The sequence below is a fragment of the Quercus suber genome, unplaced genomic scaffold, assembly GCF_002906115.3.
Source record: "Quercus suber isolate HL8 unplaced genomic scaffold, Cork oak 2.0 scaffold_927, whole genome shotgun sequence".
NCBI classification, from domain to species: Eukaryota; Viridiplantae; Streptophyta; class Magnoliopsida; order Fagales; family Fagaceae; genus Quercus; species Quercus suber.
In genome coordinates, this window is record NW_027070350.1 from 60,646 (window position 1) to 78,718 (window position 18,073).

Here is an 18,073-nt window from a genome sequence, read left to right on the forward strand (position 1 = left end):
TTTTTAAAAAATATAAACAACATTACTAAAACAATATTAACAAACGCCCTACATATCCTAAACAATTTCTTCAACAAAGAGGACTTGCTTTAAGATTAAAACTAACACAAAGTGAGAGAAACCCTTATGCATGGCAACTAAGCTCTTCCAACTCTATCCCCTCCTCAGCAAGCCTCTTCTCCTTGTACACATACCACTTTGCACAAAACAAATATATCACGAAATTCAAAGCACTCAATATTGCCAAAAGCCAGTAAAAATTGTAAAGCTTCCCTTGATTCAGATTATCAGCTAGCCAGGGCCTCTGGTTCCCAGTCACCTTGCGCACTATAGTAACCAGTAAAGAGCTAACGAAAAACCCTAGTGAAAGTGTGCTCAAAAACAGCCCCGTGCTCAAAGTCTTCATCCCTTTTGGACATTCCCGTAGGAAGAAATCAAGCTGTCCTATATAAGTAAAGGCCTCCCCAGATCCCACAAAGAAAAACTGGGGAACTAGCCAGAACACGCTTAACGGGATCTCGGCCGTTGGATTATTAGCTAAACCGTGTGATTGTGCGGCTTTCAAACGCTTTACTTCAGTGAATGCAGCTGCCACCATTGCAAAGATTGAGAAAACAAGACCAACCCCTGTGCGTTGCAATGGTGTAAGACCATGTGGATTTTTAAGCACTTTTCCAGCCGTGGGAACAATGATTCTATCATAAATTGGGACAGTCAAAAGAATGCTACCAACGAAGAAGACAGTTAGGGAAGCTGCGGGGATTTGAAAGGAACCAATGTGGCGGTCCATGGTGGTTGCTTGTGAGACTGAGAATGTGGTCATTTGGACATACACTGTCCAAAACATGATGGTGGTAGCCCAAATGGGTAACATTCTAATGATCAATTTCACTTCTTCAACATCTGTTAGGGTTGATAGATACCACTTGTTTACTGCAGTGATACCACCGGCCATTTTCGGGTCCTTGATTTCTGCCTTGTCCAAGAAACTGCAGTGTGCATATGCACCATTAGATTTTAAATATATAAAAAAAAAAAAAAAAAATGATACCATTCAACATTCTTTTCAATTTCTTAGACTCAATGATATCACAAGGAATGCAATTAGTAAACTTTAGTAATATAATAAATAAATGTTTAAATTGCTGTTTTTAGAAATACTAAAACTACTATAAATTTCTTATAAAAAAAAAACTACTATAAATTTATAAGCAAAAATTTATAAATAGATATTAATGTGATTGGTAGATTTCAATAATTCAATAAATTAATGTCATTATTTTTATTTTTTTATTAATGACATATTAGTTTGTATAACTTATTTATAGTATTTTAGTATTACTTTGATTTTATTATTTTTTTTTTTGTTGGAAAGGAAGCTATTACATATCGTATTAAATATACTTTACAACTAATATTATAATGTGATTGATGAATTTTAACTACTTAATAAATAAATGTAAAAAAAAAAAAAAAGTCATGACAATTATCATCCGTCATTTTTTAAGAATTATATAATAAAACTTATAATTACCCTGCAAGTAGCATGTCATGATGGTACACCAACCTGTAAATTAAATTGCAGTTGCATATACGGATACGGATCAAAATGAAAATGACATGGCTAGATATGGAATCAAGGACAACTGACAATGTGATTGCGTACTCGTTAAAATGAAAGTAATTTGATTGGTTGGTATTAGCAACAAAAAAAAAAAAAAAAAAAAAAGGTAATTTGTTTTCGTCATTTTGTTTGGCAGATCAAGCCAATATGTGGATCCAAGTATATCAAGCATTTGATGCATATTTTCTTTCTCTCACATGCATCTGATGCATATTTCTTTTCTCTCAAGTGTAAAACTATTTTTATAGTAGAGAAAGAAAACATACATCCGATGTATGGTATATTTTTTCAAAAAGCAAATTTTCTATCCATTTGAAAAATCTCGTAGAATAAAAGACAACAAAGCTAAACCTTTATTATTTAATTAAATCAATACATTTTTATAAAATTGAATCAAAATTATTTATAAATATAAAGAAATTATATATTAAATTAATTTTTTGTACATATAATAAATTTATACGTAGAAAACTAGAAATTAATAAATTACTAATATATATAAATATTTGAGAGACAGACTGCCATATATGCTGCAGGCTGCAGCCATAGCCGGCCCTCGTGATACTATCTTTCGATTCCATTGTAAATCTTAGAGTGGTGCCGTAGATTGATCATNTTGGGTTACATGGGTAAAAACTCAAATGGGTACTAATTAAATGTGTATAAATGGGTAAACCCATTGGGTACCCAGTGGTACCTTTTTTTTTCACTTATTCTAAAATTTAAAAGTTTAATTAATTAAAAAAAACACACACATGCATGCCCGCACACACACACACACACCAAAACCCTAAGTGCTTAACTAGCAGCTAGCCACCAAGTCCCAAACCCCTCTATTCATATTTCTAATTTTCTTGAATTTTCTTTCTCATTTCCTCACCTACCAAACATCCTAAATTGTAAATCCCTCTAACCTCTATCACACTGAGGCCTCCATTGTCAAAAATCCGAGCTCCTCTCACCAATTTGCCACCACTCACCATCGCCATGGTACCTTTTAAACTCAAGCCCTCTACTCTATCTCACACTCTCTCTAGTTTGATTAGACCCAAACACACTATCTCTCTCTTTCTCTCTCATTGAAAATTCTTGTTGGGATCGATTTCTGAAGCTTGTTGAGATCAATTTTGTCACCATACTTGTTTATCTCCAGATGTAGCAGCCTCAAATTGACTTTGAGGAACCAAATCCAGATGATCTATCTTTTTTGTGAAATGCTTATTTGAAAATTTTCCTTTGTATTTGTTAAAGCATTTTTTAGTTGCCAAGAAAGCTTAGACTTAGCAAAAGAAAATAGAAGAAGTGGTATGGAGGAAATATTCTGCACCTTCAATAGTTTTTAGGTTAATTTTGATTTTTTTAGCAATAATGATTACAGTGATTGTTTCTCTTAAACTCACTATCTGATATATAGTTATGTTAGACTTCAATTATTTTGTTTTTAGCATGAGATTGAGAAATTTTTAAATTATTGATTTTCATTAAGTTTTGCTTTGATGAAGAGAAAGTGGAGAGAAATGGCAAAAATTTCAAGTCTTTGGTTATTTTTTTAAAAAAAGTCTTTGATTTTAATGGGTTAAATGGATGGGTTGGGTATTAAATGAGTTGGGTGGATAATGAGTATTTAATATATATTTATATTAGTTATAAATGAATAATTATGTATTCTAACCATTTATGATCTGACCTAAAACCTACCCAACCTGCTCATTTGCCACCACTAGGGGTGTCCATAGTCTGTTTGGAGATTGGGTTTGTACCCAACATGAAACCAACCCGATGACATCGAGTTTCTGTCAAGAAAACCCATTGCCAACCACTAAAACCAACAGGTCAAGTCGGATCAGACTCGATTAGTCGACAGTCAAGTTGGTCGAAGCTGGCGAATATGCTGTTGGAGGTTCCTTTTGGGAGGAATTTGTATTTTTTGCCAGGTGTTTGCTAGATTTGTGCAAAACCCACTGGATCGAATCTTCATTGGATTTGAGCAAAAAAACACCGAATCTTTGCCAGATATGAGCAAAACCCACTAGATTTTCGCTGAGTCTAAGCTGTATTTGAGCCCACTAGATCGTAGCTAGATCTGAGCAAAAATGATGAGATCTTCCCCAAAATCACAAGATCTTCACTAGATATGAGTGAAAACCACTATGTTTTCGTCGGATCTGGGTAAATTTAGCCTCTTTCAAGGACTTAATTAGTCGGATTTGGTGGCTCAGCTTTTGGAGAAGGAGACTCGCCACCCGACCCGTTAATGACAGTTGTGGGACTCAGAGACTCACCGTTGACTGCCTCTCTCCTCAAATTGGATGGTTTCGGTTCAAGTGGCTCTAAGTCGAACGGGTTCTTTAGGTCATGGTTGGGGATGGACAACCCTAGCTAGGTAGAACCCTATGATAAGTCGTATGCATATGGAGTTGTAGGGTAGGGCTAAACACTGTCTTTTACATACATGGTAGGGCTAAACCATGAGTTCTCTAGCACGACCTGAGCTTAACAATCGAAGCATAGTGATTCACTTGGGCCATGGTGATGTCGATGTGGAACCTAACTCTGAAGTCCCATGTGGGATTTGAACCATCTAGTTCATTAGTCGTTGATGTTTCCCTTGGGCATAGGATTTCATGTTTGTCCAATGATTTATGTAGCAACCCTTGGGCTAACTCAATCTCAACTTCCAAAGTTCTGTATTTGTAAGCTATAAGGTATAGCTTTTGGAGAGACTGGCTTGGGTGAGTCAATGTGCATGCACTATATATGCTGGTTTTGTATTATGTTAGGGTTGGTGATGTAATTTAGCTAGGTTCTGAAATACCTCATGGGGTAGGTGCATAAGGTATTTCAGAAGCTAGCTAAATTACATCACAAAAGATCTGAAAAGAAAGAAAGATTGAAGTATTCAATTAGGCAAACCTAAAAACAACCAGGAATGCCATATAAGGGACCAAAAATCATAGCAAAATGATCAAAAGAGTACCAGATGAAAGAATTACGTCGTGCACTTCCATACAAAACAAAACTACAGAACTCAAACAGATTAAACACTGTCAAAAGTGTAACTAAAATTTCTGAACTCTGAAGATAAGTTTATAGATTGTTGGTGTAACTATACTGAATGAAAGTACAAAGGCTACTTTAATAGAATGAGAAAATAGTGAGCAAAATAAATAAACTCATTCCAAACGAAAACAAATTAGGAATAGAAAGACTAATACACGTAGCAAAACATTAACATAATTCATACATAGTTTATTTAAAGAGTGTCATACATAACAACACCAAAAACAGCTTGACATTCTAGGAAAGACTAGACAGGGAGTCACACAGAACGTTAGAAAACATTAAACAGCTGAAACCAGTGCAGAGGAATGGATAATCCACTGCCTAAAATAGCACTAACTCGATCAAGAATCTTACCAGTTTCCCCACAACTTTTGTGAGGATCTTCTTCTTCCTAATATTCACCAGGGTAAGATGATCAGCTATTGGGCTCCCGAAATTATAAGAAAATGCTAGTTCTGCTTGGAGTGTCCTAGGCACACGGACTTCACCGATATATTTGTCCGGGAAACAGTGAGTTTTCCGGCACGACTTGAGCTTAACAACCAGAGCGTAGTGGTTCTCCTGGGCCTTGGTGATGTCGATATGGAACCTAATAACTTTGAAGCTCCATGTGGGGTTTGAACCATCTACTGATCTACGAATATTGATGATAACTCCCTTGGGGAACGAAGGTTCTTTTTGATATCCCAAAGGTAAACCACTGCGTAAGGTTTCATTTTTGTGACATGATTTACGTATGGCAACCTGAGGGCTGACTCAATCTCAACTTCTAAAGTCCTGTAACGGCAAGCCATAAGGTATAGCTTTTGGAGGGACTGGCTTGGGTGAGTGAATGTGTAAGCGCTATATACGCTGGTTTTGTATTATGTTAGAGATGGCGATGTAAGGCTTATTCATATTTATGGGCAATGTTTTTTTTACACACTGTGTTTTACAATATGTTTTACACTTGGTTTTTCACACGGTATACAAGGGTTTTAACTCGTTTTCGGTTCGTTTTTGCGGAGATTCTGTGTCTCACAGGTGGGCCTCTCATGTGAGAGCGCTGGGGGTACAAGAGCACATGGCGAAGTTAAAATTGTGAGAGTGCTTTGGTGACTGAGTTAATAGCCCTATACTGTTAGTGTGTAAAATTCTTAAATAGTCCGAAATATGGATAAATGTGTTCATTCCTTTCAGGCAGACCCATCATAAATTTAATAAATAGACTCTATCATGAATGTAAAGAGAAAGAATATCATTTTTCGTATTTCGAGAATACTTAAGAATTATAGGTGTTAATGCCCCTTTAATGATCCAAAATTATATATATATATTATATTATATTATATTATATTATATTTTTGGGTAATGATAATTAAGTTTGAATTGTAATAATAATATAAATCTTATACGTAGCCTAAAGAAATGTTTATAATACAAAAAATGTACAATATTTTTATATTTCCCAATAAAAATATTCATGCAAGACCGGAACCTTTGTTTGAGAGGTTCATTGACATGTCTTGAACCACTAAGCTACAAGCTTTAGTTGGTGAAGGATGTAAAATTATTATTAAATTTAAATACAGTTTAAGAATCAGAATTATTAGAAAATTACATAACAAATTATCCATTAAAATAAGTAAATTCTCATATTACTTTGTATGAAGAAATATATATTAACATTTATCATTTTGTTTTATCACGTCTCCTAAGTTTGTGCACACTTACAACCAAAACAAAAGAAGGAAAACATAATTGAGACATGTATACATATATAGCTACTGTTTGCTGTGCTTACTAAGGTGTGCTTTTTTTTTTTTTTAATAATCATCATACGTACATGACATTAAAAATTGGCAAAAATACTCTCTAGTATAATTTGTGATCAATTGTTATTTTCATTTGCTAAATTTACAAAATTATCATTTTAGTTAATTAACTTTGATATGGCGGTCACTCTCACAGCGCTTCTCTTCTCAATTGACCAAAATTGATTCTTCCCACAGCTGCACATCTTAAGTTTTCTCCAAACTTTTGACCCAAAGAAGGGGAAAAAAATAATAATGCTAGAGATACAAATATTTTACTAATTTTTTTACAAATTGCTAATATAGTGAATGATTATTAGTAAATGAAAAAAATAATATTAATGGTGGGTTTATATGAAAACTAATGAGAGGTTGGTCACATCAACATTTTATAAAAATGTTGTAAAATAATTTGTGCATGAAGCATTACTCAAAAAAAAAAAAAAAAAAAAAAAGTGGCAAAAACCCTGATTTAGAAAAAAAAAACATTTATTAATATAAAAATTTTAAAAATTTTATGATTTTTTACCTTCAAAAAATTTGTGACCACCTTAATAAATCTTTTTAGACCCAACATAATTAAACTTTAGACAAAATTTAGCAACAAATTTGGTTGTAGACTAAAGTTACAACTTTATTTATTATATTTTTTTTTATTGAATATGAATTTTAATAAATCTACTATTGGATTTTTTTTTCTTTCTTATATCCCTCATGCATACAAAATATCAATAAAATCAAAGATCAATATAGTTATATCCTCAATCAAATTTTTAAATTTTGAGTTTTTGTAATTCAAAATTATACATAAAAAAATAAGTTTATGAATCGAATAATAAAAAACTGAGCACAAGTTCAATAAAAACAAGAATGTTCCATCAAACCTCAAATCTTTAATTTGGTGACAAAAAATTTTATTAGTTAAGCTGGTTCAATGAAAAAAAGACTTTTCCAAACCATTGATAACTATTATATCTATATCTAATAGCGAGTAAAATATTGTTGCCACGTCATTAACATATAGTTTTTGGAAATGGTGAATGTCAAAGTGTGGGGAATTACTCAGTTGTAAAACCTGGTGAAATTATTGTTTTACACGGACGAAAAACTTTACTTTTTTAATGTTTATTAGCTTCATTTGAAATTAACTCAAAATCATTTTTTGTGTTTGGTGGTATTGAAAATTGATAATATTTTTTATAATGCCAAACAGTTATATGACTATACTATACTATAGGCCAAATACATAATCAACCTTAAAATTGAAGGAAAAATTTAAAGAAAAAAGAAAAGAAAAGAATGGTCATAAGTTCATTAGAACAAAATTCATTATTTTTCTCATTAAGACATTGTTGAAAATCATAAACCACAAATGGTATCTGAAACCACAAATGGTATCTGAAACCTTAATTAGCTGCATAATAACAAAGTCTACGTACAGCGAGTTTGTGGTTTTTGTCCCTATATGCATGCATGCTGCAAGCACGTTCGAAGGTAGTGATAAAGACACAAGTGGATAACAACATAAATGTAGCTGTGGTTTCTTTAGGTCCTCTTCAGTAAAAAAGACAAAAAAAGTTTTCACTTAATTAGCTACCTTAATCAATATTCTTATCCGTATCAACATCAATCTAGACTTTATAGTAAAAGTTTTGTGGCCTTTGTATGGAAAAGTTTTGTGGCTTTTTTAATATACCCTTTGATAAGGGTAAAATTGTGAATGTGAATACTCATAAATATAGTATCATGAAGCGACGTTCAAAATATACCCATCAGCCTCACTTATCATAAATGGCAGTCAAACAACTTTAGGATGTCTACAACTTTAGGAAGACGGAGTTAACTTGTCATAAATAGAAAGCTGACACTACTAAGCTGAAGGGAATAGGCGACGGACATAACAAGGTTGTCAGCTTCACTCATGAGAGACAATCTTGTTGTAAAGTCTACAGCTCCATACCTGATGTCTGCATCTTGGGCACAGTAAGCTGAAGATTAAGTTAAAGACTGTAAGCTAAAAAATAAGCTGAAGACAGTAAGCTGAATATAGTAAGCTGAAGACAGTAAGCTGAAGATAATAAGCCGAAGAGTAAGCTGAAGGCAGTAAACTGAAAAGTAAGCTGAAGACAGTAAGCTGAAGATAATAAGCCGAAGAGTAAGCTGAAGGCAGTAAACTGAAAAGTAAGCTGAAGACAGTAAGCTGAAGATAATAAGCCGAAGAGTAAGCTGAAGGCAGTAAACTGAAAAGTAAGCTGAAGACAGTAAGCATAAGAGGAAGCTAATGAGAACAAGCTGAAGAGGGTAAGCAAACTTCCGGCGGGATCCATTAGTAAGTGACAATGTTAGAGAGTCCACGAAGCTCACCACATAGCCAACGAGTTGACCTTAGGAAATGAAGATGGGTAGCCGACGCTAATAAAGCTGAAGGGAGTAGGCGAAGCAGACAACCCTAACGTGGTTTGTCTTGATCACCACACATGAGTATATAAGGAAATGTCTTGTATCCCACGCTTAGTGTTAGTCTCCTACAAGGAAAGGATTCTGTAATATACGCTTATGAGGATTCTTATAAGGAAAAAACTTCTAACCCAAGGAAGAGAAGTCAACCCTCTACTACTATAAAATCCACAATACCTTTACAAACTAAGGTACACATAATTAACCCTACTCTAACACTTTAGAGTTGTGAGAAGTTCTAACTTGACCTTTGGAGGGTATTTGGCCAGTACCACACCGATACTTCTCTTAAGGTCTTCAGTTTTTGTGTTGTACAGGTGTTGTTTCGAGTGTGCGAGAATCGTGTGGCTCACTGGTGATTTTTTTTTGCATCATCACCCTTTTTAGCCAAACTTTCCACTAAAAAATGTAAAATACCCTATGTGTGAAACTATTTAAGGATATGCCCCTGTTTTAAACCCGATTTTCTAAAAATTGAGTTTCAATGAAAAAATCGATTTGGCAAAAATCAAGTTATAGGCCATCAAACTTAAAAAAATAAATAAATAAATAAAAATATGCATGAAACTAATAACTCGATTTTTGCCAAATTGAGTTTTTCATTGAAACTTGATTTTCTAAAAATCGAGTTTCAAAATAAAAACATATTCCTAAATATTTTCAGACATAAAGCATTTTGCTGAAAAGTTTGGCAGAAAGGGGTAAAACCAAGGGAGTCAATTCCGTACCGTACCGGCTGGTACCGCTGGAATATACCGTACCATACTGGCAAGCAAACCGGTACATATAACCCCCCCTATTTCGTACCCACAAAAATACCGGCCATACCGACCATGTACCGGGCGTACCGGCCAATTTCGGGCAATACCAGCCGGTACCGGTCGTACTGACCGGTGTAGAAAAAAGTTTTTATTTATTTATTTTTTTTAAGTTTTATAATTTTTGAATTTTTGTTAGAGCAGAATGGTAACTTATTTGTATTAACTTATTAGTATTATTTGTTTTCTTAGTATGCAATGGTAACTTTTAAGCTTTTTATTTTTTATATTATGTTTTTTTTTTCTTTTAATTGATACTAAAATCTAAAACCATGAATAATTAGTCCTGAATTGAGAAAATGTTTTATGCTAAAATTTTATATTTATTATAATATATATATATACACACACACATACACACACACACACACACANCGATTACTAAATTACTAATCGCTAGAAGATATTCTTATATAGAATGACTTATACAACACTATAATGAACAGCACAAACCACGAAAGCGGAAAGACTAATTAACCCACTTTCCAATACATAGCTTTTGAGATGCATATATGGGTTTAAGAATATTCATCTTCTTCATCATCATCAGGCTGATCATCATCATCATCGAGAATCGCCTTGCCCACCTCAGTGACCGCATCCATTAGCCCCGAGCCTAACCCTTTCCCCAACCCCTCAAAAAATTGACCTGCGAAGCCATTAGCACCTCTTTTAGGCCTCTGCTTCACATTCGGATCGGTAGGAGGGTGATCCACAGTCCTTCCGAACTTATAAGAAAAAGCTAGTGCTCCTTGTGCCTCACCGTCTGAGGTCACAATGCTTTTACTCATATGTTTTTCATCTTCTGCTGCATCATCACCAAAGCATTTCAGCAGTTCTGAGATGAGCACGCGGACTTCACCAATATCTTTGTCCCTTATACCGTGACTTTTCCGTCGTGACTTGAGCTTAATAACCAAATCAAGATGGTTCTTCTGAGCTATAGCAAGGCTGATGGTGAACTTAACGTTGAAGTTCCATGTAGGTTTTGAACCACCTTCTGAGTCAACCGATGTTTTTCTCTCAGAGGAATGGAGGACATTGTTGTGGTCGCGAATGAAAACTACGGCATAAGGTTTCATTTTTTTGACATGATTTACGTACTTCAATCCCTGAGCGGACTGAATTACAAGCTCTAATGGTCTGTAACTCATGTTGTGTGGACGTTAATTGGAGAGACGAGTATGGATGTGAGTGAATGTATATGCTGGTTTGCTATTATGTTAGGCTTGGCAATGTGAGGTGGCTTATAGCATCACTCATAATCTACTTATAAGTGCACGAAGACGGAGATAAGGTTGGAAAATTCCTGGTAAGGTATCCCAAGTGAACCATTCAAAGATGATTTTTATAATTAATTAATATTTAGATGAAAGACTTATTCAGTAAGACTTTAAAAATTATTCACTTTAAAAATTAAAATCCTTCGTAGATGGCAGACTTAGTCAAGAAAATTTTATAATTAGGAAAAGTTTAGGAATTCGTTAATGAATTATTTCAAAAAAGTTTTTAAAGGGAAAGAAAAAAAATTTTAAATTTTTTTTTATTTTTAATAAAAGTAATATAAAAAATTTTCTAAAATAGTTCATTAAAAAAATGTTTTAAAAGCATTTGTAAAACAACTTTTGTAAAAGCCTGCCACAATTGAAATTGACGGGCCATGTTTCATTGTTTCATTCAAATTTCTCTTCCCTAACTCATCGTCATCACAAAACCCTATCACTTTTATTGTTAGCTTCCTTTACTTCACCTTTTTAATTTGCATTATTTTCCAATATTTTACCTTCTAGCCACCTTTCAAAAGACCTCATCAGTCAATGTAAGTCTTCTCATAGTCTCACACTAACTCTCTTTGATCTCTTTACTCTTCCATTCTTTATTTTTTTATTTTCCGTTTTTATTTCTATTTACTTCAATTTATATTTATTTATTTTATAGTTGATGATTTTTTTTTTTTTTGCCTTTTATTTATTAAGTCCTCTTCATCACTAAAAAAGGAAAAAAAGAAAATAGATTCTACAAATAAAACAAGGTTACTTTTTTCACGCGGAATACAAAAATAAAACGACACAAACCTCTCAATCAAGGTGATAGTATGTAAAGTATTCATGCCCAGAGAATGTAGCTGGAGCTCGATGGTTCCACCTAAGAAAACCTCTAAACGATGAAAACCATCACCCCACATTAAAACCTGGTGTTGAGGTTTAGGAACTTCCATAATTAAAACTCCCATTTAGGTCCCAAAAAGATTACACAAATTGTGTGGAAAAACATTGAAGAACAAATGCATATTATTTTCCATTTTGAAGGAAGCCAAAGCTAAAATAGAGTCAAACCAAAAGAAAAAAGTTCTTAGTTATTCAAGAAGATTTTGATAATATCTTTGTAGATGGCACGGTTGAGATTTGTGAAGGTGTGCTTTGGCAAAGAGGCAGAGATTTTTTTTTTTTTTTTCTTTCTTTTTGATGGAAGGCATAATTATATTTAAAACAAAAAGTTTTGAATTACTAGCATTTTTCACAATATATTGTAAATGGTCAAGCATTTTTCTACTTATAAAATAGAGTAAATGGATGAATATTATTACATTACTTTTTCATTACGTGATCTTCCGAGAAAATGAAAGAGAAACGCATCAAGTGGAAGGTAAGAGACTTCTATTCTTTTGCCTATGCACTATTCTTGGCTATATGTTCAATGGTTCAACAACCTCTAGGCTCCTACGCAAATCTCCTCAGGAAAAAACAACATCAACTCATTGTTGAGGATCTAACTATGTGATTTAGAGTTTTATAATGATCCAAGTATAGCTGTAGCTGCATCTATACTTACATCTCAAAAGGACCAGTCAAAGTATAATTAGGGTTTCATCTGGTAAACATTCACTATGGGTCTCATCAAATGTTCATACAACATAGACTTAAACAATCAAATCTAATCAAATTTTTACAATTTGGGGTATTAAAATCTCCCCCATCTAATTTGCCAATGTATTTGCCAGTGTCTATGTTGTGTTGTAGTGCCCCTAAGCCATTTATTGTCATGTCCCCAACTGAACCAATAGGTTAGACGTGACAACAGTTGCACACTTGCAAAGTTTTTACCTAACAATTGCGCAAGGACTACATAAAAAGAAAAACTATCCTTAAATAATCAGTAAGTAAAATCAAATCCAATTATCATTAATAATTTAATTGTCAAAGTCTCCAAACATCAATCAAAATAAATTCCAAATTCCATGTGCATAAAAAACTAAATAATAAGAAAATACTAAATGCATTCAATCTTATTTTAAAAGATTCATGAATACTTACTATTTCCTAGGAAACACTTTAAAAAATGGAACTAACGTCTCTGAAGATTAGTTTAGAGATTATTAATGCAACTGAACCGAATGAAACTACAAAGGGTACATTTCTTAGAATTAATAAATGGTAAGCAAAACAACTAAAATTATCCCCAAAAGAAAACAAACAATAGGAAGACTAATACACGTAGTGTAACATTAAGATAATTGAAAGTTTGTATAAATAGAGTCACACGCAGCTAGAAAGGCTGTAAGCACAAAACAACACTCTAACACTAGTTCATTACATTAGGAACACCCTGCAATGACTTGCTTACTACAAAAATGTTTTAAGAAAGGCTGAGTCTATTACACACATTTTAGTATACACATATAGTTGCTCAAAAAAAAAAAAAAATGTATACACATATAGTACATGCAAAATACAATTTACAAAGGAACTTGTGACTTTAAGTTATGACTTTGAAAAATGTGACTAATTAATGTTGGGAGTTCCCCTGTAAAATATTGCTATATGTATATTTAGTTGTGTGCATTAGTCATTCCCTTCTAAATGACTATCACAACACGAAATTAAGTAGCAAATCAACCACCACATAACAAAGGACAATCCACTTTCCAATATACATTCCCTTCAGATCCCAAACTTATTGATGCTTCAGTATGCTTCTTCATCATTAGCATCATCATACGAGTAATCAGCACAGGAGTCAACACCAGATGGGTCAACACCAAACATCAAGAAATGTTTTTTGGTTAATTCAATTAGTAAAATCTCTTTATATTGAATAAATGATCTCGATAAGAATTTTATGATCATAAAAAAGAAATCTATTAATGTCTTAATTTAATGGTATGGATCAATTATCATAAAATAGATGATATAAATTTCAAATCATATAACATCTATGAAAAGAAAAGAAAAAAACCAATTTAGTGAAAATGTCACTTCACTTCAACAAAAAAAAAATAAAAAGTGAAAATATTGCTAGATCGTATTATCATTAATCAATTACATTATATGTTGATATTTACAAATAATAAAAATATACGCATATATTTCTTTATTTTCTTTTCTAAGTGGATCCCATGATCACTGACTTTAAAAATGAACTCTTAGACTAATTGCTACAAGTTCCAAGTATGTTATCTTGCAAAATTTTATTTGTATCCTTCCTTATTGCTTATTACGCACTTCTTTACAGTCCTTACACCAAATTATCTACAACATAATCATCAACGTTAGCATCAATATTCAATATTGCTATCCAATTTATAAATGTCTATCTTAAGATTGGCTAGAGTCAGTAAAAATTAAAAAAAAAATCACTTATGACGTCCCAATTTTGAGACAAACAACCATTTATAAGAACAATGCTACAATTATAAATTATTTTACAGCATTTTTATAAACTATTGATATGATAAATTCTTACTAGTTCTAATATGGGCCCATAACTAACATCATATTTTTTTCTTACTAATAAGTATTTTAAAAATGCTAAAAAAACCCGATCAACAATTTCTAAAAATATTTTAAAATAATTTGTATCTGTAACATTACTCTATTTATAATAGTCTATAACACTTTTAGAGATGTAATCTATGAAACTTTCGGGGATGTAATTAATGAATGTTGAATTACCATGACCATGGAGGCATAGACCATCCAGTGATCTTAGTTATATGAATGTGTTAATAAAGACACGAATGACTAATCCTCAAGGTGGTTCACCTAATCTTTTGTGGTTCCCAATTCTATGGTCAATATTTGTCGGTGGTTATCTAATGAGGGTTTTAATCAAGCACTAATACGTTGTTATTATAATAAATTTGAATTATGAATTTTTTTTAATAAATGCTCAAAGGGAATTTGTTTATAATATACTTTTTAAAAAAATTATGGGAAAAGAAAAAAAAAAAACTAAAATTTTTTACAATTTCTTATATTTCCTATAAAAAATTGTATCGAAACTTTCATAAAATAATTTATTAACAAATTAATATTTTTTTTAAAAGGAGGTTCGCATGTGTAATCATTGCCCTACGTCAAATAGTACATTGTTATTTGGACTTTTTGGTAAGCCTAATTGGCACCATTAGTGCATAACAAGGCGTGCCACAACTCATCCTCATTGCTACGATTTTTGCATATTATGAAGTATGATTCAATACTAGTACTCGAACACACGACCTCTTAACACTTGGTTTGAAATGGTGGGTCTTTTCAATTTTAAGAGCTTCCTATAGCTATACCACACTCGCTAAGGTTATTAACAAATATCCTAAAACCATGATTTGATTATTATTATTAGTATAGAATCAGGATAATAAGGAGAAAGTCACCTTCCAAGTAAGGAATCAGGATAACCATGAGCACACTCGAGAAATTATTGTTTTACTTTTATTATTTAAACTTTAACATCATGGAGTAGCTTATTATGATTAGGACTACAAGTTGTTTCCTAAAAGGGTTGCGGTAAACATCAACCAATTTGATTTGAGCAAGGCCTTTCTTGTATTCTATATAGTGGACAAGTCAAAATTTGATATTATTGCATTATCATTATCGTCATCTTGTGGCCGTCGTTATCATGATCATAGGTTTTTGGTATCTCTCTTGCTTCAATAATTTTGATTGATTTTTTTTATATTTTTAATTTTACGCATGATTAAAGTCATTGATTTTAGCCTAAACTGTCCGAGCAAATTCAATAACATTTTTTTTTTCTTTGAAAAGCAAGTTCAATAACATTTAAAATGAGCTTATTGTGTAGATTTGGAAATATATATTCTGATATGTTTTTTTTTTTTTTTTTTACAATAGTGTCCCCTGTTTGGCTGTTTCGGTGGCTTTAATAGATACAACAAAATGTAAAATCTTTTTCACCATATCGTGATGACATTGGCGAGGATGTCATGTTAAGATACCAACAAGTTCTTTAGGTAGAATGCAAAACATGCAGCAATAATTTAATTTGACATGAAGCCAAACCCTATCCAAAGAGAATGATATTATGGGCCAGTTTGTCAATGCCGTTTAGTGGTAAGCAGATTATTTTTTCCATTACATAATCATGACTTTATAACTACCTATGATTGTTACGGACTTACGCTTCCACAATTTCTAATGAGTTTCACCACGACTATGTAATCAACAAAGGCATTTGTTAGTGCTTAGTGATACCTTATCTTTCTATTATTATTATTTTAGAAAAAAATTTAATTTTTTTTTTAATAAATACGCATGGATTTGTATCTATGACTAGGGTTGTCCTAGCAACCTGTGGAACCAACCCACCTGTCCCAGCCGATCAGATTTGATGACACCATTGGTGGCAGGTCCTCGCCCTTAGAAATTGATTTCGATGGGTTGGTTGGCTACTCGTTGCATGAAAACTTGATTCCAACAGATCTGACCAATCTCCACATCACAAGTCGTGCATTGTTCTCCCCCAATATGTGTGTTTCTCTGCCAGTATTAGGTTTTCTCCGATTAGATTTGGTCCAGATTTGATGAGATCTCATCAAGACCCTACAAATCTGACAAGACCTCATTGAGAATCTTGAGATCTGAATAGATCCGCAAGATTTTAGCCAAATCTACTCTCCCTGCCATTAACCGACTTCGACTGACACCCGAAAGACCCGATTCATGCAAATTGAAGCTACTTCCTGGTCGGCAATGTGTGCTGTTCTGGGGACTCGAAGTGATCGAGTCATGTTTGGGTTGGGCACAAACTTGACCTGTGGACAACCATATCTATAACTTTTGTTCTATGATGATTGTTCATCAAGCCAAGATACTACTTTGTTTTTTGTGTAGTTGAGATTTGAACTAATATCCCTTATTTGAAAATAAAAAACTTTATTAATTGAACTAATTGAAATCTACATCTTATCTTATGTTTCTATTGTACCCCACATCACAGGCAGGTGCATAAAAGCATAACACGCGCACACACACACATGTTTCTTCTTAGAGAATGGAAAAATCTCCATCTATTTTCTATTTACACTACTAAACATTGGTAGCAAATTACTTAAAATTTTCTCCATATTTTAAGATAGAAACCTTTTTTCCCCCTATTTTAGCTAACCGCTTTTCTTTTCACCCACATTTGATTTCTTATTCTAAACCCTATTTTTTTTAAATATTATTTCTTCGTTCATTTTTAAGTATTCCCCTCACTTTTCAAAATACCTACTTTAGTTTATCACAGTTACAAAGGCACAAAAATTATAAACAAATGTTTAGGGAATGAATAATGTTCCCTAAAGATAAGGAGAAAATGTTGCTAAAACCCATCTTAGGAGGGAAATGGGTAAAGCTTATGTATGTAGATTTTGGTTTTTTTTTTTTTTTGGTTAATTGTGTTCATCGCTTACACTATTTTAGGTAATCTGCTACTAGTGCTCTAAACGGATGCTAAGATGCCTCATGTTTTAGGGATCAAATCAATCAAACAACATATGAGAAAATTATCCTGTGCTCTTTGAAAGAAATGCTCCCTCCTCTCACTCCAATGGTAGTTCTCATTATAAATTTAATTAACAAAAAAAACTTTTATGTAATGGAAAATTTGTTGTTCTTAGAATCCTGAATAATTACTCCTATTTTAAAAACATAATTAAGGGAACAAAATCAAATAAATCAAATGTTTGAGAGACCAAAATCAAACTAACTCCTAAGATGAAAGGACAAAATTGTTCTCATTTTGAAATTTCATGGATCAAATCATTTTTTTTTTTAATTTAAATTTAAATGACCAAAATTAAACCTATCCCAAACTTTAAGAATCATGAGTATAATTTACCCATTATCTCTTTAATCTTTATGATGGTAAGCTTTTTACACTCTCATATACCTCTTTTCTCTTTTCTTTTTCTTTTGGCCAAAACTTTTTCTTTGGGGGGGGGGGGGGGGGGGGGGGGGGGGGTGGTTTTTTTTTTTTTTTTTTTTTTTTTTTTTTTTTTTTTTTTTTTTTTTTTTTTTGTGTTACCTATAGCC

At 32.7% G+C, this 18,073-nt stretch overlaps 2 protein-coding genes across 2 annotated transcripts; both read right to left on the bottom strand.

The window, feature by feature from the left end:
* Nucleotides 1-1,022, bottom strand: LOC136065324 (protein NRT1/ PTR FAMILY 6.3-like). The gene has a single exon (XM_065768376.1). It carries the CDS (start codon nt 953-955, stop codon nt 125-127), a length of 831 nt encoding a protein of 276 aa, XP_065624448.1. The 5' UTR covers nt 956-1,022; the 3' UTR covers nt 1-124.
* A 9,251-nt stretch (nt 1,023-10,273) lies between these two features.
* Nucleotides 10,274-10,909, bottom strand: LOC111995185 (protein SRC2). Its single transcript, XM_024027092.1, has one exon. The coding sequence runs from the start codon at nt 10,907-10,909 to the stop codon at nt 10,274-10,276; it is 636 nt and encodes a 211-aa protein (XP_023882860.1).
* Nucleotides 10,910-18,073: the final 7,164 nt, after the last annotated feature.

What these genes read in the sequence shown, in the direction of transcription:
- LOC136065324 (XM_065768376.1), bottom strand. Translation starts at nt 955, where the DNA reads ATGGCCGGTGGTATCACTGCAGTAAACAAGTGGTATCTATCAACCCTA.
- LOC111995185 (XM_024027092.1), bottom strand. Translation starts at nt 10,909, where the DNA reads ATGAGTTACAGACCATTAGAGCTTGTAATTCAGTCCGCTCAGGGATTG.